The sequence below is a fragment of the Engystomops pustulosus genome, chromosome 10, assembly GCF_040894005.1.
Source record: "Engystomops pustulosus chromosome 10, aEngPut4.maternal, whole genome shotgun sequence".
NCBI lineage: Eukaryota > Metazoa > Chordata > Amphibia > Anura > Leptodactylidae > Engystomops > Engystomops pustulosus.
This window is the reverse complement of record NC_092420.1, coordinates 72,972,282-72,997,753: the sequence shown is the minus strand read 5'-3', so window position 1 is coordinate 72,997,753 and position 25,472 is coordinate 72,972,282. Positions and strand designations below refer to the sequence as shown.

The following is a 25,472-nucleotide window of genomic DNA, read 5'->3' as shown; positions in this document are numbered from 1 at the left end:
GGGACCATGCAGTATGGCACCATGTGAACAGGTCTTGAATGGTCACCATTTACCATGTGGTCTCAGAACTGGCGACTATATGCAATCTCCTGAAAAGTAAAAACACTTGGGCCAGATGGGGAAGAGTGCTGGTGCCAGTGGAAAAAAATGTAAGGGGACAGAATTTAAGCGATGCCACCTCAATCAAAATATAAGAAAGAACCTAAAGTTTGCTTTTGTTAGGCAGCCTAGCGGCAATAGATCATTGTGTAATATGTGGATGTGCGGCCCAGATCTGTCTATCTCCAAATGTTTAGGTAATATATTCTCCAGCATTATTTGTAGCATTGTTGAAAGAGAAATATTGAGGCAAATTCTTAATGAGGTGGAATAGACAAAAAAAAAAAGAATTTGCCACCAATACCCTCTCTCCTCTTGATAAAGTTAGGGTTACAGTGAGGGCTTAGACTCATATGTCTGATGATTGCCCTTATCATTTGGCAATTATTGGTTGCCATTACAGCTGGGAGCATGTAAGAGACTACGATAGCTGTGATCCGGAATTATCTATTACAGTCTGCAGAGACAGACTGTAATAGAGAAACAGTAAAGTTGTATTGCAGTATAATGTATAAGTGATCAGAACCCTTAGGGTTCAAGGACTCTAGAGAGTCTGAAATAATTGTTAAAAATGCAAAAATATGAATAAAAATTCTAATGATCCCCTTTCCATAACAATTTTCATGAAAAGTGATCCAAATGCCATGTAGTTTTCCAAATATATCAATGAAAACACCATCTCAGCCTGGAAAAGCACAAAGTATAAAAAAGTTATGGGAGTCACAATAAAACCATACAATACATTTTTTCATGTTATGTGATTTCGGTGATGGTATGTAAGGTCCTTAACCCCTTCACGCTCCGTGGCGGATATATCCGCAGTGACTTAGCATCGGGAGACACGGGGTGCCGGCTGTAACTAATAGCCGGCACCCCAGTGTAACACCCGCGATCGGAGTTGTCTCCGATCGCGGGTGCTTAACCCGTTAAATGCCGCGGTCAGCGCGACCGCGGCATCTAACATGCATCTGGGGGATCTTTCCCCCACGATCGGCCCCCCCGAACCGTTTTCGGGGGGCGCCGATCGTTGCTATAGTAACTCTGGGGTCCGATCTGGACCCCAGAGTTACCTGCAAGAACTGCCAGTAAGATGGCGTCTGTGACGTCATCTTACTGGCACAGTGCCAGCCTATGCAAGTGTATAGGCTGACACTGATAATACTCTGCAATACATGAGTATTGCAGAATATTATCATGAAGAAGCAATCAGATGATTGCTTCTTCATGTCCCATGGTATAAAAGTGAAAAAGTTAAAAAAAAAAAGTTATTCAAAAAATAAAGTCATAAATCACTAAAAATGCCCCAAACTCCCAAAACATATAAAGAGACATATAACTCAAAAAAAAGTCTAAATCATAACACAAACCCCACATATATAGTATCACCGCGTCCGTAACAACCCGTAGAATAAAAGTAAATCATTATTGAACCCCCACGATAAACGCCGTAAAAAAAACTGCTATAAACCTTCCAAAAATTATGATTTTTACCTTTTCAATCCCACAAAAAATGCTATAAAATGCGATCAAAAAACCATATGTACTCAGACATGATACTGGTGCAAAGTACAACATGTCCCGCAAAAAACAAGCCATCAACCAGCTCCATAGCCAAAAATGTAACAATGTTATGCCACTTGGAAGACGGCAATACATAAATGATAGATTTTTCCCCACATTAGGGTTTTGTTTGACAAATTTAGTAAAACGTAAGAAAATATATTCATGTCTGGTATCCCCGTAATCGTATCAACCCATAGAATAAAGATAACATGATTATTAGTCTATACGGTGAACACCAAAAAAAAAAAAAGTAAAAAATCCAGTACAGAATTGATGCTTTTCTACTCCTGCCCTCAAAAAAAGTTCCTAAATTTTCAACAATAGGTGATACCAACCCCAAAATGGTAACAATGGAAAAAGCATCTCGTCCCGCAAAAAAAATGCCGTCACATGGCCCCAATAACGAAAAAGCGAAAATTTTATAGCCTTCAAAAGGGGCCAATGAGGAAACTAAAATCCTGGCAGCTGCAGCGCCCTCCTTCCCTTCTGCACCTCGCTGTGCCCCCATAACACAAGTCACAGCCACATGTGGGGGGTCTTTGTACTCAGGAGAAATTGCAGAACAAATTGTATGGTGGGTTTTCTCTTTTTATATTTTGGAAATGTGTAAATTTTAGTGCTAAATGAACGTATAAGGGAACAATATGACCATTCTAAATTTCACCTCCATTTTGATTCAATTACTATGAAGATCTCAAGGGGTTAACAATCTTCGTAAAAGCTGTTTCTGATAGTTTGAGGGGTGCAGATTTGAAAATGGGTAGATTATATAGGGGGTTTTGATGCTAAATATGTAAAAATTCATTCAAAACTGTATTTATCCCCAAAATAGTCAATCCTGAAAATCCGGAAAAGCGATATTCTATTTGCAAGCCGCGTGACATCAAAATAAATTATCCAAACATTTCAGAAATTATGAAAATGTAAAGTAGACAAATGGGAAATGTTATTCAGCAACTTATTTAGGTGGTAAATCTATCTGCCTGAAAACGCAATGACTTAGAATTTCGAAAATGGCAAATTTTTCAAAAAATTTATCATATTTTCTTTTTTTTTGTAAATAAACGCAAAACTTATCAGCCAAAATTTACCACTAAAATGAAGTACAACATGTGGGGAAAAAACAATCTCAGAATCGCTTTGATAAGTAACAGTGTTCAAAAGTTATAACCATATAAAGAGACGCAGGTCAGAATCCAAAAAATCGGGCTGAGCCTTAAGCTACAAAAATGGCTGCGTCCTTAAGGGGTTAAACAACTAACATTTGCTACATCTACCCCATGTATGTATCTGATAACATGAAATCACAGCATGCCTCCATGGACTTCTAGTCCTCATTGTGCCTTCATGGAGGTATGATGTGATCAGACTGTATCTAGGTACTGGTAGCAGGAAAGCAAAGTAAAGCAGTGAGCTTTCACTATGCAGGACATCATCAATATCATCTGACTCACCACAGGTGAGTTGCATAAAACTTTTAAAGCTGACTTTTTTTTAACATTGCAGCCATTTAGGAATAAGGGCAGTGCTTTTTAATCATAGTTTTTTATGAAGTATCTATTTTTGGTGGGTTAATTTGAATAGCAGGTCCCCATTGACAAACTGCAATAGCAAAGCAAGAATGTATTTACCATACATAAGATGTACAAAGAACAAGATGTCACAGGTGTCTCTGCGATGCCTGTCACGGATCGGGGGCACACCTTCGTTCCTCTCCATGGCGGCGTCTCTGCCCTCATCCCCGGACTTACCTATCCTTGCTCCTGGTCTCCGACGTGCAGGCCGCAGTCTCCTGCCTTCCAGGCTGTGCGCTCCCGCACCTAGGGCGCGCGCACTGACTCCTCAGAACTTAAAGGGCCAGCGTCCTCTCCATAGGCGCTGGTCACTTCCGGGTTTCCTATACAACCCGGCGATCTCCTTCACTCCCTGCCAGATCTTCAAGTCTTTCCAACTGAAGTGAAGCCTCCTGTGTGTATTCCACGGTCCCGTACCTGTGTGTATCCTGAGGTCCCGTTCTGTGTGTATCCTGTGGTCCGTATCCTGTGGTCTGTATCCTGTGGTCCATTCCCGTACGACTGTGCTCCTGCTGTGCCTTCCAGGGTTTCAGACAGTGATGACCTCCGTATCCGGTGGTCCGTATCCTGTGGTCCATGTCCGGTGGTCCGTATCCTGTAGTAAGTGTCTGGAGGTCCGTATCCTGTGGTCCTTATCATGTGGTCGGTTCCCGTACGACTGTGCTCCTGCTGTGCCATCCATGCAGCCCAGTGGTGACCTCCTGCCTTCCTGTTCTTCTGCCATGCCTTTCAAGGTCCCAGCCCAGCGGTGTCTTCACTCCGTACCAGCGTTACCAGTGCTTCTCTGCGATCCTGCTGTCATCTCAGGTTGTGATAGTTTCCTGCATTTATTACCTAGGCTGCCACCGCGGGTCCCATACCATCCCTCGGGGTGGTCCAGAGGGTCCACAGACTCTTCCCAAAGAGACTCTCAGACGCTACACCCCTCACAAACCTGTGACACAAGACAATGGGGCAGATTTACTTACCCGGTCCATTCGCGATCCAGTGGCGCGTTCTCTGTGGAGGATTCGGGTCTTCGGATGCACTAATGTAGTGTGCCCGATGTCCACTAAGTGTCGCTGCTGCGCTGAATTCCGTCGGAGTTCACTGAAGTTCACCAAGCTACGCTGGGTGCAGGTAAGTGCGTGTCAAGCGAAACTTTTTTTTTTTTTAAATACGGCATTTTTTCCAAATCTGTCGGGTTTTCTTACGGCCACGCCCCCCCCCCCCCCCGATTTCCATTGCGTGCATTTCGGCGCCGATGCGCCACAATCCGGTCGCGTGCACCAAAAACCCGGGGCAATTCAGGAAAAATCGGCGCAAAACGGTAATATTCGTGTAACCTGCGATTCGGGCCCTTAGTAAATGACCCCCAATGAGACAAAGTAATGTAAAGTTCTTGGAAGAAGGCTCCATCTTGTGGTGGAAGGAATAAGGGGCCGAGATCTATACGATAACATAAGGGATGCAAATGCAGAACAAAAAAGACACAAAAAAGTACCCTGGATGACAAATTCTAGAAATTTGTGTAATGAGAATGAAAACACAGAACAATGGCGCAGATTTACTCATAGTCCAGTGCATGGTCTTCATGAATGTGACCCAACCTGGGGGCGCCCAAAATGCCTAAACTGAGTGCACTTGTTTTTTTCTGGTGCATTCAGTTTAAGGGGCATTTAAAAAAAAAAAAAGGAAAAAGCAGTAAAAGAAAAAATCAGGGACACTATTAATGGTCTTTTATCTGAGACTTCCTTATAATGCAGCAATGTAACTTGGCTATGCAAGACGTGCGAGACGGCCATTGAGGGAGGTGGTGCTCTTACAAAAATCAGCCATAGATGCAGTCTTCATATCAAGAAGTCATAGAGTAGAAAATAAGTTGGCACTCACCATTGCAGACTTTAAAACGTCATTTTCTTTATTTCATATTCTTAAAATACGTACGTGCAAAGACAGGGAGAGAAAAGACCACAGGGCCTGAGGGAGTGAGAGGGATGCAAGATGAAGCACTAGGACAGCGCGGAACGACTCTCTCAGTCCATGGACCGGCTTGCTATGTACCAATGCTTGCTGGTTATATAAAAGGGGTGGATGGCTATATACTGAGGGCTGGCATGCAATATACAGGGGTTGGCTATATACAGGGGTCTGATTATATAAAAGGGTTGGCTAGCCATATACTAGGGGCTGGCTGGCTATATACTAGGGACTGGCTGGCTATAAAGAGGAGCTGGCTGGCTATAAAGAGGAGCTGGCTGGCTATATACAGGGGCTGGCTGGCTATATACAGGCAGAGTCTTGCTATATACAGGGGCTGGCTGGCTATATAGTGTGGGGTGAATGGCTATATAGAGGGGACTGGATACTGACTGTATACAGGGGCTGGCAGACAATATACTGGGGCTGAATATATGCAGGGGACTGGCTGGTTATATTTGGGGAACTGTATGGCAATATACTATGGGGTTGGCTGGTGATATACAGGCACTGACTGGCTGTATATAAGCTCTGGCTGGCTATATACAGGGTACTGGCTGGCTATATACAGGCAGAGTCTTGCTATATACAGGGGCTGGCTGGCTATATAGTGTGGGGTGAATGGCTATATAGAGGGGACTGGATACTGACTGTATACAGGGGCTGGCAGACAATATACTGGGGCTGAATATATGCAGGGGACTGGCTGGTTATATTTGGGGAACTGTATGGCAATATACTATGGGGTTGGCTGGTGATATACAGGCACTGACTGGCTGTATATAAGCTCTGGCTGGCTATATACAAGGGACTGGCTGGCTATATAGAGGGGCTAACTGGCTTTATACAGGGGACTGGCTGCCTTTATACTGGGGATGGCTGACTATATTCTGGGGTCTGGATGGCTATATACAGGAAACTAGCTGGCTATATACTGGGATTGGCAGGCTATAAACAGGAGATTGGCTGGCTATATACAGGGGATGGTTGCCTATATACAGGTGCTGGCTATATAAAAGTGACTGGCAGGCTATATAAAGGGAATGGCTTGCTATGTACAGGGGTTGTCTGGCAATATACAGGAGCTGGCTTGCGAAGTACCATGGCTGGTAATCTATATGCAAGGGACTATCCAGCAATATGCAGGGGTTGGCAGGCTATATACAGAGGACTGTCTAGCTATATACAGGGGCTAACTAGCTATATACAGGGGAATGTCTAGCATATCCAGCACGGGAACCACTGGATACCATTAATGATCCAGTACTTTGTGAACATTGAGTGAATACCCTATTAATTCCTGTTGAATATCATTTCAGTAGTGTTGAAATCCTTCTGAATAGTGTGTAACAGTAGTGTAACAATAGTGTATAACAGTGTAAGTGTCATCTGAATGCTATCTAAACTGTTCAAATTGTTTTAAATACTTAAACATCACTTAAATACCATATTGATATGCACTGAAACATCACATATTGGGGCAGATTTACTTACTCATTCGCGATCCAGCGGCGCGTTCTCTGCAGTGGATTCGGGTCTTCCGGTGATTCACTGAGGCAGTTCCTCCGATGTCCACCAGGTGTCGCTGCAGCGCTGAAGTCCGCATTTTTTTCTTAAATGCGTCGGTTTCTCCGAATCGTTCGACCACGCCCCCCGATTTCCATCGCGTGCACGCCGGCGACGATGTTCCACAATTCGATCGCGTGCGCCAAAAACCCGGGGCAATTCAGGGAAAATCGCCGCAAATCAGAAATATTCGGGTAACCCACCGTAAAAACGTGATTTGGGCCCTTAGTAAATGACCTCCATTGATGTCTATTAGAATTAGAGATGAGCGAGCACTAAAATGCTCGGGTGCTCGTTATTCGAGACAAACTTTTCCAGATGCTCGAGTGCTCGTCTCGAATAACGAACCCCATTGAAGTCAATGGGAGACCCGAGCATTTTTTTGCTAAAACAGAACAGTAAAAGAACAGTGCTTAATTAAATATTCCAGATGTTTCCTGATATTTTGCTTGTAAGAACACATTGAAATAACACTAGTCTTCACTTTGCAGGTGTGCGGTCTCCGAACCTATCGGAAGACACGCACGCACATCTGCAAAGTGAAGAATAGAATTAAAACATTAAAAACAGTGAATACAGGAGCATTTAAGTGCAGAACACATTGAAAGAACAATATTCTTCACATTCCAGATGTTCTGAACATTTCCGAACCTAGCGGAAGACACGCACGCACACCTGCAAAGTGAAGAATAATGTTATTTCAATGTGTTCTTACAAGCAAAACATCAGGAAACATCTGTAATATTTTATTAAACAATAAAAACACTGTTCTTCACTTAATTTATTGCTCGATCGCGAGCAGGGGAAATACTTGTCCGAGTAACAAGCCGGTCCGAGTATGCTAATACTCGACCGAGCAGTATACTCGGACGAGTATACTCGCTCATCTCTATTAATATACAATCCAACATACTCCAAATAATTTAATTCACATTTACAATTGCTCATTGTCCAGCAATGCTGTTTTTAAAGTATTCCGCAGTTCACATATAATATTTTAATAGGGTAAAAAAAGTTCTCAAGTAAATTAAAAAGGGATCTGTCCAACTCCGTAATGAAGCTGTATCTATATGGCAAATGGATGAGCTATGAATGATTCTTTTAAAGTGATTCTCTCTAAAATAAAAAAAAAGTTATATTTTATATTTATTTCCTGGTTCATTTTTTGCCACTTTTGGCTTAGTAGCCCTTCTTTTTCATTGCAGATTAATTATTGGAAGCATGTTGAAGTCTTGTTCTAATATTATTTTCACTGAAAGATGAAGTACTGATAATATAGTGGATGCCAAACTCACTCCTCACTACTCCCTGCAGTGTAATCATATTTGGGACATTTACATACATTTGCGCTGTATTTCACCGAAAGTGCATTGTCTGACAACAATGCATTGTGCCGCGATTCACTAAGATCATGCGCCCGATATCCTGCATGTGTCGCTTCCCTGCTCAGATCCGACGGAGTTCACCTTCTTTTGGATGGTGCATGTAAGTGCTTGGGCTTGCGACACAATTTGAAAGTTAAATCCCACGCTCAGTTCAGATCAGTCTGATTGTCCGTGGCACGCCCTCTAAATAGTGTCGCCTGAAAACCAGCGCAGCAGCGCCAAAAAAGGATTGTTTGCACCGAAATCCCAGCGCAGACACTTGTTAAATACCTGTGCAAGCCATGTAATCCCCGAAAAAGGTTAACAGTCTGACGAAAGTGAGCAACGCGACCCTTAGTAAATGAGCCCCAAAGTGTTTGAGTGCAAAAAGAGATTAATGGGGGGGCACAGATGTGTCATAATTAGAGATGAGCAAGCACTAAAATGCTCGAGTGCTCGTTATTTGAGACAAACTTTTCCAGATGCTCGAGCGCTCGTCTCGAATAACGTGCCCCATTGAAGTCAATGGGAGACTCGAGCATTTTTCAAAAATGTGTAAATTAATTGAAAAGGAATGTCTTCTGATAAGTTAGCAGATGTACACAAACATCTGCAATCTATTCTGTTCCGCGCGCATACTATCTCCCGACAAGTTAGCAGATGTGAAGAACAGCGAAGAATAGAATAAAAACAGTGACCAGAGGATCATTTAAGTGAAAAACACAGTGAAGAATAGATTGCAGATGTTCGGCACATCTGCTTACTTGTCGGGAGATACGCTGTCCCGGGATCCGCTGCTCTTCTTCCACTGAAGTCTCCCCGATCTCTTCGTGCTGCCACATGTCTCCCTGCTGCCCGATGTCTCCCTGCTGCCCGATGTCTCCCTGCTGCCCGATGTCTCCCTGCTGCCCCATGTCTCCGTGCTGCCCGATGTCTCCGTGCTGCCCGATGTCTCCCTGCTGCCCGATTTCTCCCTGCTGCCCGATGTCTCCGTGCTGCCCGATGTCTCCGTGCTGCTCCACGATGTCTCCGTGCTGCCGCTTCCCCGGTGTCTCTGTGCTGCTCCCCGGTGTCTCTGTGCTGCTCCCCGGTGTCTCTGTCCTGCTCACCGTGTTCTTCAATGTGTTCTTCACACATATATATTGTTCTTCATGTACTATTTTCGTTCCACACGTATCTTCCGACAAGTAAGCAGATGTACCGAACATCTGTAATCTATTCTTCACTGTGTTTTTCACTGTGTTTTTCACTTAAATGATCCTGTGTTCACTGTTTTTATTCTATTCTTCATTGTTCTTCACTGTGTTTTTTTAATTAAATGCTCGATCTCGAGCAGGGGAAATACTCGTCCAAGCAACGAGCCGTTTCGAGTACCTTAATACTCGAACGAGCATCAAGCTCGGACGAGTATACTCGCTCATCTCTAGTCATAATGTATAGGGCTCAAGGCAGTAGTCTATTGAGATGGGGTCACAAGGGGTGTCATAATCTAAAGGAGGGTGGGAAATGTGTCATAAGAGAGGAGTACATGTATATAGAAGTATGGAAACATTTGAGTGGTTATTCTACTTAAATGTGACTGTTAAATTTTACTGAGGGTAGCAGGGAGGGACTAGAACTGGGGGAAGCAGGGGGAGTACTAAAACTGGGGGCAGCAGAAGGGGGACTAGAACTGGGGGCAGAAGGGAGGACTAGAAATGGGGGAAAAAGGGGGAGATTAGAACTGGAGGCAGGAGGGGGTGGACTAGAACTGGGGGCAGGAAGAGGGGGACTAGAACTGGGGGCAGAAGGAGGGGGACTAGAACTGGGGGCAGGAGGAGGGGGACTAAAATGGGGCAGTAGGGGGGAATAGGACTGGGGGCAGTAGGGGGGACTAGAACTGGGAGCAGGAGGGAGAGCTAGAACTGGGGGCAGAAGGGGGATATCAGAACTGGAGGCAGGAAGGGGTGGACTAGAACTGGGGCAGAAGGAGGAGAACAAAAACTGGGGGCAGTAGGGGGGACTAGAACTGGAGGCAGGAGGGGCGGCTAGAACTGGGGACAGGAGGGGGGACAGGAGGGGGGACTAGAACTGGGGACAGGAGGAAGGAACTAGAACTGGGGGCAGGAGGAGGATCCATTTACTCTTGGGACCAGACCAAGTATACTTTATCCATGTGTGCACAGTCGCCTATGGCCTGATAATACGACCCATGGGCAAGCCGACTCTCTTTTTCTATTTATTTTTGGCTATTATAGTAGTTATAATTCTTATACACATAGGGCCATATTATAGTAGTTATATTCTTATACACTGTCAATGTCCCAGTAGTGGTCCCTTACCCTTCTCTGTAATTCTCTATAGTTCTTAATGCAGAAGAGAGAAACAAATGAGGGGCACTACGCTTCAGAAATCATCATCCCAGGTAACCCATTACTGGAGTTTTTAGTGCTGGGCATGGAGGCTTGGAAATGGCATACGGAGGTGCTCAGCTTTAGAAATAACACATCTTTGGAACATGTACATATTAAGTAAAAGGAAGAAAGCTGCCACTCACCTTTTGTATAAAATATTCAATCTTTATTCCAATGCGCTTAAAAGTCTTCCCTGTGGGAGAAGAGGGTATAGAAGGAGCCTGTTTCGCACTACAAGCGTTTATTCCTGCCTTCGAGGAGTTTTTCGAGGAGATTGGAGTTTTTTTGCATTTCCTAAGAGAATGCTATGGCTAGGTTTGTGCTCTTGTCCCGGTATCGGGAGCTATGAAAGGGTTAATATTTGAAAATTACCTTGCAAATGATAAGAATGGTTTAAGCCCTAGATAAAATCTCTATCACCTTGAGATTATCTTTTAAGACCCTAACAATACCCCTGATCTTTATCATATTCCCTCCATGTCCATTACAAGCTGGTACCTAGTTCTATGGATCTTAAAGGAAAGTTCCAGAGAAAACCAAAACATGTTTAACATATCCACATGATAAATCTCTTATATCCTTTGGAGGACCCGTTCTAAGTTTCTCTCACCTCGTTCTGGTTGCCTATCCATAATCTGAATGTATTAATAATAAATTGTACATGAGTTGATGAAGGACAGACCACAGAATTATTTCTCTGGTGGCAGAAATCTCCGTACAACTAAATAAAACAACACAAGTGGATTGATTAGAAGAAAGATTTATTGATTGGATGAAACATTAGATGTATAAGAAACAGATTGGTTGATCATCAAGAAAATCAAAAAGATTAATCATAACTTTTTATAATTTTGTATTCTTTTTTTATTGCTTGCTCTCATCTCTTCTACTTTTTAAGTCCATTGTCCCTAAAAAAAAAATAGATATGTAGGATAAATAATAAAGTAAAATCTAACATGATATAAACAGCTTTAACCTTTTTTGGAGAATACAGTAGTTGTATCTCCAGTGATATAATAAAGTCTGGGTGCAGGGTTACCTTAATAGTGAAACATTTTGGAGGAGAGATAATGGGACAGAAGGGATTGTGTAAAACACGGTTATAAAGGATTGTGCTCTGCTTTCTAAATCTCAGGTTTCGTCTCCCTGCGCGTTAACATGTACTGATCTCTGGCTGCAAATAACGGATCTGTGATCTACCTTTGTCCTCCAAATGTCATCAGTGTCTAATCTGTTGCAAAGCCGTATGTCAGCAGGAATAATTTGTGTGTTAACGGTGGCGTCACAACAGCCTTCGGCGGCTGCTTTGAGGCCCGCTGGTCAAGGGGCCCACGGTTCATAACTTTTCAAATGCTGTAGATGGCACAACTTCAATACAGGGACCCGCCATCCAGCAGAGAGGAGGAGGCAGTGTTGTTTCAGGTTTATTATCTTCACTCTTCCCAGGCCGTGGGCCTGTCCTATGTTCTGTCCCTGCCCGCTGAAGGTAGCCAATCAAACCCTTGCACTCCCCAACCACTTCCCCGCCACAAGGAGCGTGGTGCATTAATTTTATGCAGCCCCGGCACTCCCCCGCATCCCCTGATTCCTTCCCAGCGGAGAGGAGGAGGGAGCATGGTCTGCCCTAATACAGCTGCTCGTCCACTCTCGTCCGGGCCTCCGGCTACTTCGTTTGCGCGCACATGACCCGACGACACATGACCTGATGGCGCAGGATCTACAACCACGAAGCGTGATGGATACAAAGGTTGACAAGTCTGGTAAGATATATATATATATATATATATATATATATATACACATATTTGTGTGTGTGTGAATATGTGTATGTGAATATTCTGTATGCGTGTTTATGTATGTGGTGTATAAGTGTATATAGTATATACTGTATGTCCATGCATATTATGTGTTTGTAATGTACATGTACTATACTGTATCTGTATATACAATGTGTATAAACTATGGGGGAAATTTGTCACTGCTTTTAATCCACTTTTCTGGTAAAGAAACAGTGAAATAATAACAAATTTTTGTGCACTGAAAAAATAAGCATTCACTTTATGATTACGCCACCTACAGGCCATAGGGACGTGGGGGGGCATGGCCACTGGCGAAGTAGGCAGGAATGGGGCATTCTTGCCATGTGTCTGCGTACTTTTCAAAAACCGCAAACTTCTCAGCTGTGAGATTGTCCCGGATATTCCCTCCAGGTCCCACACTGTCTGGGGTTGTACCGGCTCTGTGTCCCGCATAGTAAATACTTTCAAAGCCAGAACTGAAGTGCTTCTACAGACATCGGGCAGGGAATCCTCTTGAGAGAAGTGTTGGGTTAGCAGTGAGCAGGGACCACATCACCATCTGTCCATATATGGTGTCTACTTAGGGCTTCCCCAGACACAAGTATCAGATAAATACATTTTGCCCATCCTGGGATTTGAACTCTAGACCTTCTGCCATAAAGACACAGCCTCTATCCATTAAACTATGAGCCCAGCAATTAACTAGCTGAGGATTTTTGGTAACTAAGAAGTTATCTGCAGCTGTTACACTGTCACACAGACTTAATGCCCTGATATATAGAGAGGGATCTTCTCAGAAGTTATTATTGTAATTATTGAGACATTTCTTCTTATTATAAATTTTATTATTTTTATAATTATAGAGACGATTATTAATAATAGTAAAAATAATAATCAACCCCATAATAATAACAAAAATAATAATAATTGTCTCAATAATTCCAATAATAATCTCTGAGAAGATCCCTCTCTATATACCAAGGCATTAAATCTGTGTCACAGTGTAACATTAGCAATTACCAGCTAGATAATCACTGGCATCATAGCTCAGTGTATAGAGGTGCTGTGTCATTAAGGCTCGTGGACTCTGCAGGTTCTAGGTTCAAATCCTAATCAGGTTAAAAAAATGTTTATTATTCAGAAGATTATTTTTATTATTATAATATGGTAAAAATTTGGGGCGTGGCCAGTGAGAGGTTGGGGGTGTGGCTTAGGGGGATCGCCGGTCATGACCCTCCCCCTTGCCGTGCAGGTGGCGGAAAGGGGAAAATTATCAGTAGTGCTAACATTTGCCATTATTTCAGGCTTCTATGCCAGTGTTCTGGCTCAGAACCCCTGATAAAGAAGCCTATATGAGTTTATATATAATGTATGTATTTTGCATATAATTTTTTCAAGGGGAAGGGGGTCCCCATGCAGAAATCTGCTCTGGGGCCCAGCCTCTCTTAGTTACGCCCCTGTGTGTTATCCATATCTGATCCTCTTGAGGAGTCACATGACTGTGTTACCTAGCAAGTGATCTGCAAACATGATCTGTTTCACATGACTCCAGAGTCACCCATGTGAAGTCAGGATTTGTCTCATGGGGAGCATCTGTCTTTATTTCTGCTAGCTAAATTGTCTCTTTTTTGCAACTTTCGTAGTTTTTTCAGAATTTTCAGTGCAACTTTTGCTGTCGTTTTTCAAGTATACCTTGGTCTGCATCTTTAGTTTCCAGGTGTTCTGTGCGGCTTTTCCCTTATATATCACTTTTTTACTTATTTTTGTGACTTTTTCATGGACCCTGTTTTAACATGTAAATTGGAATTATTTCACATGCTTTAAATGTTTCAAATTTTGCATAGTAACCTGTTTTTTTCTAAAATTCATCCATTTTTGCATTTACATTTAGGATAGCACACAGACAAGAAAGTCATTCATGTGGAATAAGATTGAATACTAACCATTCACATCTGGATGACATTGTTCCAAATCCATATGTGTACAGAGGGGAAATTTATGAATTTTTTTTCACTAGCCAAATACTTCCATAAATTGTGTATATATTGCATTGTTTCCCCATCTAATAAGCTCTGTGTGATTAATATAATGTATGCTCTACCCTATATGTACAGAGGTCCCTAGTAACACTGAGGCACAATACTACAGAGCAAGGTGAATATGTAAGGAAATGTATCCTCCAAATGGTCACTATTACCAATGAGACATAAATATATATATAAAGAAATGATAATGTTATGAGATTTTGTTTAGTTTACCGGATAAGTTGGGATTCGTTTTTGAATTAAACCAGACCTCAGGCAGTAATAGCATCACCAATACCGTCATCTACAATTGGTATCTAAATAAAATAAAATCATTTGGTTATTATTAGGTAATAGCAAAGCAAAATATATGTTTAAAAACACAGAGACACAACACTAGAGTCTTGTTGAAGCCCTGCTATAAAAATGCATCAGAAATGCTCAGATTTTTACAGGAAATAATTTAAAAGGAACCTGACAGCAAAATCATGACAAAGGCATGCGGCTGCAGATTCTGTTATATACAATACAAACCTGTATTTATCTAACTTATCCGCTGGTTTATTTTTCAGAAACTACATTTCCTAACTATTCATAGCCTGTGGGGAGGGGGTTCCACGCTGATTCAATGACTAGAGCTGTTGCTTAAGTACCCACATTAATATATATATACACACACACATATATTAACCCCTTCCCGCTCTGCTTCCGATATATCGGACGCTGAGCGCAGTGACGTAGCGCTCAACGCTACGGGAAACACGTGGTGCTGGCTATGACTCCAGTGTACCACCCACGGTCGGAGTGAGCTCCGACTGCGGGTGTTTAACCCCAAAGGCAAGTTAAATGCCGCGGTTGCACCGACCACGGCATTTAACTTGCCTTTGGAGGGTCTTTTCCACACGATCACCCCCCCCCCCCCCCTCTCGTGCGCCCTTTTCCGGCTATGGCAACTCTGGGGTCCGATCAGGTTACCTGTAAGTCTCTGACGTCATCTTAAAGGCACAGTGTCAGCCTATGCATCTGCATAGGCTGACACTGCTAATACCCTGCAATACACCATTATTGCAGAGTATTATCATGAACAAGCAATCCGATGATTACTTGTTCATGTCCCATGGTGGAAACTATAAAAAAAAGTTTTTAAAAAAAGGTTATTCAATAAAAAATAAAGTAAGAAATTAATAAAAATGCCCATAAGCCCCATAACATATAAAGAGACATAGAACGCAAAAAAAGTCTAAATCATGACACAAACCCCACATAAATAGTATCACCGTGTCCATGACAACCCGTAGAATAACAGTAAATAATTATTGAACCCGTGCAATGACGCCGTTAAAAAAATTGTTATAAACCCTCCACAAATTATGATTTTTACCTATTCAACCCCACAAAAAATGCTATAAAAAGCAAAGAACAACATGTCCCGCAAAAAAACAAGCCATTAACCAGCTCCATAGCCAAAAAAGTAACAATGTTATGCCACTTGGAAGATGGCAATGCAAAAATGATATATTTTGCCCACATTAGGGTTTTATTTGACAAATCTAGTAAAACGCAAGAAAAAATATTCATGTCTCGTATCAACCCATAGAATAAAGATAACATGATTATTAGGCTATATGCTGAACACCAAAAAAAAAAGAAAAAATACAGTAGAGAATTTATGCTTTTCTACTCCTGCCCTAACAAAAAAGTTCCTAAATTTTCAACAATAGGGGAAACCAACCCTAAAATGGTAACGCTGGAAAAAGCATCTTATACCGCAAAAAAAATGCCGTCACATGGCCCCAATAACGAAAAAGCTAAAATTTTATAGCCTGCAAAAGGGGCCAATGAGGAAACTAAAATCCTGGCAGCTGCAGGGTGCTCCTTCCCTTCTGCGCCTCGCTGTGCGCCCATAAAACAAGTAACGATCACAAGTGGGGGGTCTCTGTACTCTGTACTCTGTACAAATTTTATGGTGGGTTTTCTCTTTTTATCTTTTGGAAATGTGTACATTTTTGGGATAAATGAACATATAACCGACAAAATTTGACCATTCTAAATTTCACCTCCATTTTGATTCAATTACTATGAAGATCTCAAGGGGTTAACAATCTTCCTAAAAGCTGTTTCTGATAGGTTGAGGGGTGCCGATTTGAAAATGGGTTGGTTATATAAGGGTTTTGATGCTAAATATGTAAAATTTCATTCAAAACTGTATTTATTCCGGAAATAGTCAATTCTGAAAATCCGGAAAAGCGATATTTGATTTGTAAGCCGCCTGACATCAAAATAAATTATCCAGACATTTAAAAAATGATGAAAATGTAAAGTAGACATATGGGAAATGTTAATCAGCAACTTATTTAGGTGGGAATTCTATCTGCCTGAAGACACAATGAATTCGAATTTCAAAATTTTTCAAAAGATTCATCATTTTTTTTTTTTTGTAAATAAACACAAAACTTATCAGCCAAAATTTACCACTAAAATGAAGTACAACATGTGGGGAGAATCACTTTGATAACTAACAGTGTTCAAAAGTTATAACCATATATATATAAAGCGACGCAAATCAGAATCCAAAAAATGGGGCTGAGCCTTAAAGGAAACCTACCAGTTAGAATGGTAGGGGTAAGGGGGGGGCGTGTCCTGCTGCGCATGGAGACGGACGTGTGAGCCCGCAGCTCCGGAGCCCGACGGTCGAATAGCGGCACACTGCGACCATAGAGCAACCTCAAATACCGTAAAAGGTAGTACTTACCCTGCAGAAGAATCGGGAGGCATGGCCAAAGGAAAGCTTAAGAAACGGAGCCCGCTGAAGCTCACAAAGTTTTTTCCCGCCACGGAGCAGAGTCAAGATGGCGCCGCGCACTCTGAGCAAACAGAGCAGGAAGTTGGAGACAGAGAGGAGGTAGAGGCCCCACAAGCCACATCTAAGGACGACTTACTGCTGGAGGAACCTTTGCTGTCCTTGGAGTCCTCAGGCAGCAGTCAGGCATCCTCCCCAGCTAATTGCAGGAACCAGGAATCGGCAATTGATGCGGCCATACCGGTGACACCTGTACCGGCTCTGATAGATACCCCGCAGCGAGGCTCTCCTAACAAAGAGCGCAGAGCTAACACAGGTACGTGGGATAATATATCTGCCTCTCATACGGCGCAGAATGGTGCGACAGACACTGCACCGGTAACAATAGCAGCAATGAAATTCATGCTCTCTGAATTGCAGGCGAATATTACTAAAGAACTCCAACAGTCTCTGCAAGCTGTTAGAGCAGAAATATCCTCACTGGGGGACAGAACATCTCATATAGAGAGTAAAATGACTGAGATAACTACAGCCCACAATGATATGGCAGACATCACTATATCAATGGAGGAACAACTGCAAGCTATGCAGGCCAAGCTGGCAGATATAGAGGACAGGTCACGAAGGAACAACCTTCGGTTTCGTGGAGTACCGGAGTCAGTCAAACCCGATGACTTATCAGAGTATTTAACGGATTACTTCTCATTACTCCTGCCTCAAGCATCAGAAACTGACCTAATAATTGACAGAGCTCATAGGCTGCCTAAGCCAAAGCACCTGGCAGGTGATGTTCCGCGCGATGTCATAGCGCGAATTCATTTTTACCACATCAAAGAAAAAATATCGATGGCGGCTCGTTCGCACCCTACCCTACCGCCGCGTTATAAAGATGTCTCTGTCTTTGCCGATCTATCAGCAGCTACATTGTCACGTCGACGAGCCTTCCAGCAGAGCACTGCCATTCTTAGAGCGCATGGCATACAGTACCGTTGGGGTTTCCCGGTTAAGTTGCTGATTAACAGGAATGGCACGAAACTAATGGTTAATTCACCAGAAGAAGCTCTACAGCTGTGCAAGAAATGGAATCTTACTGAAGTAGAAGCTGAGGCTCATCCTCCGAAGCGTCCATTACCACCTCGTATTCAGGAAGAATGGAGCACAGTCGTTTATGGAAAGAAGAGGTCTATGTGATCAAAGGACTTCTCTCTAGTTATATTGTCCGCAGAGATTATGCTTTATTTTACAGGTTGTACCTGTGGTCTGTCTAAAAATGATCATATGACGACCGTCGTGGACACGTTGCATCCGGTCTTTATGGATCTGGATCCCGCATGAACATTTGCACTCTTTTGGGTTGGTTTTTTAATGTTGTCATGGTAAAGTATTTACCTAGTTTGGTTTTTTTTCCCCTTGTTTATGGTCATTACTGTATACAAGCATTGATAGATCCTAAGTGCTGCTGTAAGAATAGAGATGCGAGTCTAGTCCGGGGGGCTCAGCATCTCCTGATGGTAACACTGCAAATATTTAAGAATTTAGTATATAATCAGTGTTAAGGAGGTCGCACTTGTTTCGGACGCCATCTTGACTACTGTCTGCCATCTTAGATACAGCGGCCATGTTCCCTAACCATTGTCAAGTTAATGTCATGATTCAAACTTCATTTTATGTAACCTGTTTGCTCGCCTGTCAACTAATACCCTGTGACATGTAATGAGAAGCCAGTCTGTCCTCGATGCTGCATGATACTAGGATTCTGGAGCCACTTATCTCCTTCTCAGCAAACTAGTATAAACAATATCTGTGTACAAGGTCTCTGAGAACTGCGCACAATTAATTCACTTTCTTTTCCCAGAATTTGCTGATGACCAATAGCTTTGCAGTATACTATTCACGCCCCTTTGATGATTCTTGTGTTTGATATATATTATGCATTTTCATTATTAAAGGGGAAGATCTTGACTAAGAGATTGACATGTCTTGGTCTCTATGTTCAATCAAGGGTTAATTAGGACTCACCTTACAAAAGTCAAGAGGGCTGTTGGGGCCCTGCATAAAAATCCCTAACAATATTTGGCGTCCTTTCTGGTTGGGCTTAGAAGTCAACAACAACAACACCGAGACAGCCTCCATGAAGTGTCCCCGCCGGCTTGGTGAACAGAACTGACCAGAGAGCTCTCAGGGTAAGATATTAATTTTTGTTGTCTACCTTGATATGTCACTTCTGGTTCACTGGTTGGACTGACCGGGTAAGACTGTCTCTGTGTTATGTATTTGCCACTGTTGTTCACTGTAACCTAAGCTCATAGTTTTTGGCAAAGAACCACTTTGTAAGGTGATGGACAGAGACTGGACAGAGACTGGACAGTGACGGATGGTCAGACAGTCTGTGGTGTTAGCTGAAGCAGTGGGACGGGAAGTAGTTACCCTTAGATGTCTGCAATGCTAGAGTGGGAGAGTGGGAGATATTCTGTTGTGATTATCATAGTGTCTAGTACTGTTTGACTGGTGCCAATAGGGTTGCCCATAGAGGTATAGAGCTCAATTTGTGCACGTGCAGCGGAGACCCGCTCTGATCAAGTGTGTGTTTAGCTTTCTTTTTTTGGGAGTCTGAACAGCCTCGTGGGACTGTAAGAACTAGTAGTGACTTAGTAAAGAGTCGGTAAGAGAGTGGACTTGGTGTAGTCGTGAAAGAGTAGTGACAGGTCAGAGTTGACTTGGTGTAGAGTCCTCTGTGGAAGTCTGGTATCTAGTTTCTTTGGGGTCAGTAAATCGAGGTGTTGGCATTCGCTGTGTCTGTGGGGACAAGTTTGGTTGTGTTGCAGTAGTAGGCATTTATGATGAGTTGTGAATTGGAATTGAGCCAGGTGCATTGCAGACAAAAAGATGTAGGTAGACAGAAGATTGGCATGATGTAAGTAGACAGAAGGTTGTTGAGTTAAGTAGGACTGATGGAAAAGTGCAAGTTGATATGATCGGACATAAGGGCTGGTAGTTTTGTGTTGAAATGAAAGGTCATAGTGAAGGTTTGAAGGTTTTGGGATGTGTCAGATGATCTGATGATTGTACAAGTGAGAAAACTTGATCAGATTTGCAAAACAGACACTTAGAGCCTCTGACTGACGGACGGACCAGGACAGAGTGACAGGAATCCTTCAGAGTGCCCAATGAAGAAAGAGACAGGCGATAAGGGACATTTCAAAGTTTTTGATGTGGAAAGAATTTGAGAAAAAGAGATTTTATTATATTTTCCTTGGGAGAGAAAAATGGCCCCTGTAATCCAGACTCCACCCCTGTATCTGGTGGTTAGAGAAGATGACACGCCCTACCATTCTTCAGTGGCGGCCATTTTAAGTTATATTCCCTTCAAGTCGATGAAAGTTGATTGCTGTTGGCAGCCATAAAAGCTGTTGTGGGGCTTTGTAGGATAACAGCTGACCATGCTTGGGGCGTCTGCTAGGGGTCTTGGAGCGAGGGATGTTGTTTGTTTGAGTATTATTAAAATTTATTGATCCCGACAATTAGAGAAAAATTGCTATAAAAAGTGTTAAAATGTCTCCGGTACCTGGTTTCTGGCATTTAAGGGGTTAACAAAAGGGTGGGGGCTGTTGGAGCTGCGTTTTGTTTTGTGAAGAACTGACATGTGCTGTGTCTGTCAGTGACCTTGATGTTCACGGAAAACTGAATTTCTCCATATTGAGTTGCTTGGATTCTGTGTTCTGTTATCTCGTGGTTTACAGGCTAGTGAGAACATTTACATTTGGGAGGGGTAGATCGCTGCATTTAGACTTCTCCCTGACAATCTAAAAAAAGACTTGAAGGAATTTATTTGATTGTGGAACAAGAATACAGTATGATGTGATGTCCTCCTGTGTACCCCATGAACAGACTAAGCAAGAATGAGCCCCCCAACTGTATTACAGAGCCTATGACTGACTTTTGTTCCCTTTTGATTAAAAACCATCTTAAGTGTACCTGGAGTTTATTGAGACGTTGGAGTCTGGCCAGAACTTTATAGGTAGCATAGAACACTGGGCTGGAGATGTGGTGGAGGGACATTGACGTACAGAGGGAATCGAGGATGTTTCACAGACCACGCCAAAGTGAGACTGACAACATCTACGGAAGTCTCAACCGACCAACCCAAGTGGGCGTTGCGGGGAGGAGACATTACTGTAGTGAGTGGCGGAGACGGCCCCGACAGGGCAAGACAAGGGGGGTGGTTATGGAGAAGGATGTCAGCGAGAACGGCCCCCCCAAACAGAGTTAGTGCCTTTCATTGTAAAACTGATGTGTGACTCCCCTGCTAGCCTGATGATGATTTTAGCCCATTCCCGGTCAAGAAAAGACTCAGAAAGAGCAGCCGGATACATGTAGCATGGTCCATGACCTCCAAGCTGCCAATGAGTGTACTGAAGCCCAGTGGTCCCTAGCCCAAACTGGCAGCAGTCCCTGAGAGTGACATATTATTCACTGTTATTGATTTGGCAAATGTTTTCCTCTCTGTGCCCCTACATGAGGATTGCCAGGACCTATTTGCCTTTACCAGTTCAGTATTCCAGTACACCTGATGTAGATTCCCACAAGGGGGGTAAAATTCACCCAGCCAATACCCCATGGCCCTACAGGGAGTAGACTGGCAGACTAGCCCCTTACTGGATGTTCTCCTTTTCAGTATGCGGAGGACCTACTGTTTTTGTTTGCTAGGATGCATTTATTGACCTTATGTGTTTTCTGTTCCAGAAGGGTTACAAAGTTCCCAGAGACAAGCTCCAGTACTGCCAGGAGAAGGTGGTCTTCCTAGGCCACTGCTTCTCAGCCACAGGCAGACATCTGACAGAGGAGAGAAAGCTGGCAGTCCAGAATGTGCCCCTGCCCTGAGTCCCTAAGCCTCTTCACCTGTTTCTAGGACTGGCCAGCTCCTGCAGCCTGGGATAAGGTCTGCTGCCTCCAGCCTGATGCTGCCCCTCTATGACTGCATTGCCTCTTCCCCATTTGCCCTTAGTCAGGAGGCAATTGATGCATTCCATAGCCCTAAGCTGGCAAGTCTGCCCCAGCCCTAGGCACATGCCACTGAACCAGACCTTTTATTTTATTTTGCACTGAGTATCTAGGAGACAGGTGTCTTAGCCCAGGAACGTGGTGACCTCCCCAGTGGCCCACTATTAGGCCCGGTGAGACTCAGTCTTGAGGGGAGCTCCTCATGTGTCAGTAGCTGCAGTCAGCAATCTGCTCAGCAAGGCCAGTGAGTTGATCCTAGTTCCTAGATCACTCAGTTACTGTGCAAACCCCACATACCTTGCACAGTGTCCTCACCCAAGTACAGCCCAAGTATCTGAGCAAAGGCCAGACAGCTCAGACTCCAGTGTGCACTCCTGATGCCCCAGGATACACTGATAAGGTGCACAGCTCTGAATCCTTCGTTCTATCGCCAGTCTTCCAGGATTCAGAGGGGGGGAGAGAAGGGTGATTAACCCAGATGTTGAGTTTTTTCTCATAGATGGCTCCAGGTCTGCAGGAGAAGACAGACGGTTCTACACTGGATATACAGTGGTCAGTGGCGCACATGAGGTAGTACAAGCAGAACCTCTCCCTCCACACAGGTCAGCGCAGGAGGTGAAGTGATGGCACTCAGGGAAGTGCTACAGCTGGTGGAAGGTAAAAGGGCGAACATCTATACTCAAGGTATAGTTCTGGGGTCTAAACACGACTATGAACCCATATGGAAGGCTAGAGATTTCCTCACCTCTGCAGGGAACCCCTTTAAGCATGGCACGCTGGTTATAGAGCTCATGGATGCTCTCCTACTTCCACAAGAGGTGAGGATAATAAAAGTTAAAGCACACACAATTTGGTAACTCCACAAGCCAAGGGCAAGTATGTGGCTGATGGGATGGCGAAGGCAGCTGCACAGATGGAGCCCAGAGACTGTCCTGAAGTCTCAGCGGTGAGTTCTGAGCTAAAAGTTTGATCCACAGGTGTTCCAGTCCCTGGTGGCCCGAGTGTCATCAGAAGTGAAGGAAGTGTGGAGGAAAGCTGGAGCGCAGATGCCGATGGGACCTGGATGCTGGGAGAGAGGGTGTGCCTGCCCGGAGCCCTGCACCCGACAGTAAGTCAAGTAGCCTACAGACACATACACCAAAATGGCCATGCTAGTGCTCATAAACCATAAGTGGTTTGCCCGGGCGTTACTACCCCTGTCACTAGACTAGTGAAAGCCTGTATAGTCTGTGCACGCCACAACCCGGGTAAGGTGGAAAAGACCCCACAGAAGGTGACACCCAAGCTGCTGTATCCCTTCCAGAGACTGCAGATGGATTTTATCCAGCTACCAAAAAGTGGTACGTAGGAGTACTTGCTTGTGTGCATTGATCTCTTTCCAGGGTGGCCAGAAGCTTCTCCCATGACCAAGGCTACTGCCAGAGCTGCAGCCAAGAAGTTGGTGAGTGAGATTTTTCTGCAGGTTTGGACTTCCAGAGACCATAGAGTCCGGTCGCAGAACCCACTTCACTGGACAGGTAAAGACCTGAAACCTCGTCCCTCCTGGGTGTAGAACAGGCCCTGCATACCCCTTACCTTTCCCAAGTTAGTGGTGGGGTTGAGAGACTAAACGGCACTCTTAAGTTAGAGATGCGGGAGGCCATGGAAGTAACAGGGAAACCATGGCGTGAGTGCTTTCCTGCTGACCATCATTCAGTTAGGACCACACCCCAACAGAAAGATGGGATTGTCCCCCTTTGAAGTACTTTTTGGCTGTGCACCCAGACTAGGCCTCTACTTTCCACAGATCCTATAGCTGACGGCAGGAAACCAAGTGGAATATGCCGCACAGTTGAGCCAGGCCTTGGAAAAGGTCAGCAAAAGTGTTTCTGATTCCTTTTTCAGATTCAGACAGAGACCTCAGGATGCATAACCTGGAGCCTGGAGACTACGTGGTGGTGAAGAGAGACACCAGAGAGAGAGAGAGAGAGAGAGTCTGGAGCCTTGCTACGATGGTCCTTTCCAAGTCCTGCTGACCAGTGCCACGTCTGTGAAGCTAGAGGGAAGTCAGCATGCTGCCACGCTTTCTATTGCAAACTTACTTATTCTTCTTGCTAGCTGGTCTCTTCTGACTGACTGTATGCTCAGGGACACCCCAACCATGACTATCACTGTATCTATAGGGGTGACCAGGATGCCCCCAGGGTAGGAGACTTTACCTACGGTTGGTGCAACACGACAATGACCTTCTTTACCATTGACAGCACAGATAACCCTGTCTTAGCAGTGTCTGATGTGTACAGGATTTGTGGGGAGAGGAGAGTCGGGTCAGGCCTAGAGGCTGGGAAGGTGAGTGTACGGTGATAAAACTTGTGCATTCCTTCCTCATGATCCCCAGGGATAAGGTTGATCAGACACATAAGAAAAGGTAGAGAATCCCAAAGGATTCTGGAGGTCTGAGAAAGAAGCACCTAGATGACAACGTTTATATAGATACAGTGGGAGCACCAAGGGGGGTCCCAGATGAGTACAAGGCCCACAATCAGATATGGGCAGGTCTAGAGTCCATTATTCCCCAGAGAGCTATGAGCAAAGATGTTGGTTGGGTAACTGGTTTTTATTGTAATCAACAGAGATTTGTGAATTATATCGGAGATGCTTCCCAGAACCGCGTGGCTTTGGACATGATCCTTGCTGAGAAGGGAGGAGTCTGTAAGATGGTGGGAGTGGCTTGTCGCATATACATCCCAGATGACATCACCCCCTATGGATCCATTACCCATGCTCGTGAAAAGATTGAAGGACTGCCCAGGGAACTCAAGAGAAACTCTGGGGTGGACACTTTGTCCTTCACTTTGTGGGTGGGGGATTGGAAGGGTTTCCTTTAAGCGGGGGTGATATTGGGGATTGTGATTTTGCTCTTGTCACTTACTGCGTGCTGTGTGGTCCCCCTCATCAAGTCCACCATGTCCCAGATGTCCGTCCAGGCGGTAAGAACTACGACAGGAGTAGTGCCCGGAGCGGAGGATGATGCTGCCTGTTTACAAACCTATGGACTATGGGAACTCAGTGATGTGATTTGAGTGTGCGGGCCTGTAACCCCTGAGTGACCAGCCTCCAGGGGATCTGCTGAAGAGTTAACAAGTCCAGCAGGTACGGGCTTAGCCTACCTGTGGGTACCTGGAGCTTGAGGAGGTCGCTCAGGATGGAGTTACAGGCCAGCAAAGCTCAAAGGGGGGAATTGTTAAGGAGGTCGCACTTGTTTCGGACGCCATCTTGACTACTGTCTGCCATCTTAGATACAGCGGCCATGTTCCCTAACCATTGTCAAGTTAATGTCATGATTCAAAC

The 25,472-nt window shown here is 44.0% G+C and overlaps 1 protein-coding gene across 2 annotated transcripts in view; it reads right to left on the bottom strand.

The window, feature by feature from the left end:
• Positions 1-11,287: 11,287 nt before the first annotated feature.
• The window catches only part of LOC140103942 (uncharacterized), a 72,423-nt gene continuing 58,238 nt past the window's right edge, over positions 11,288-25,472 (bottom strand). For both annotated transcript variants that reach the window (XM_072127258.1, XM_072127259.1), the window contains 2 exons: positions 14,576-14,658; positions 11,288-11,426 (listed from right to left, as the gene is read on the bottom strand). In XM_072127258.1, coding sequence (XP_071983359.1) covers positions 14,614-14,658 — 45 coding nt within the window. In that variant the 3' untranslated portion in view covers positions 11,288-11,426; positions 14,576-14,613. The remainder of the gene's footprint in view (positions 11,427-14,575; positions 14,659-25,472) is intronic.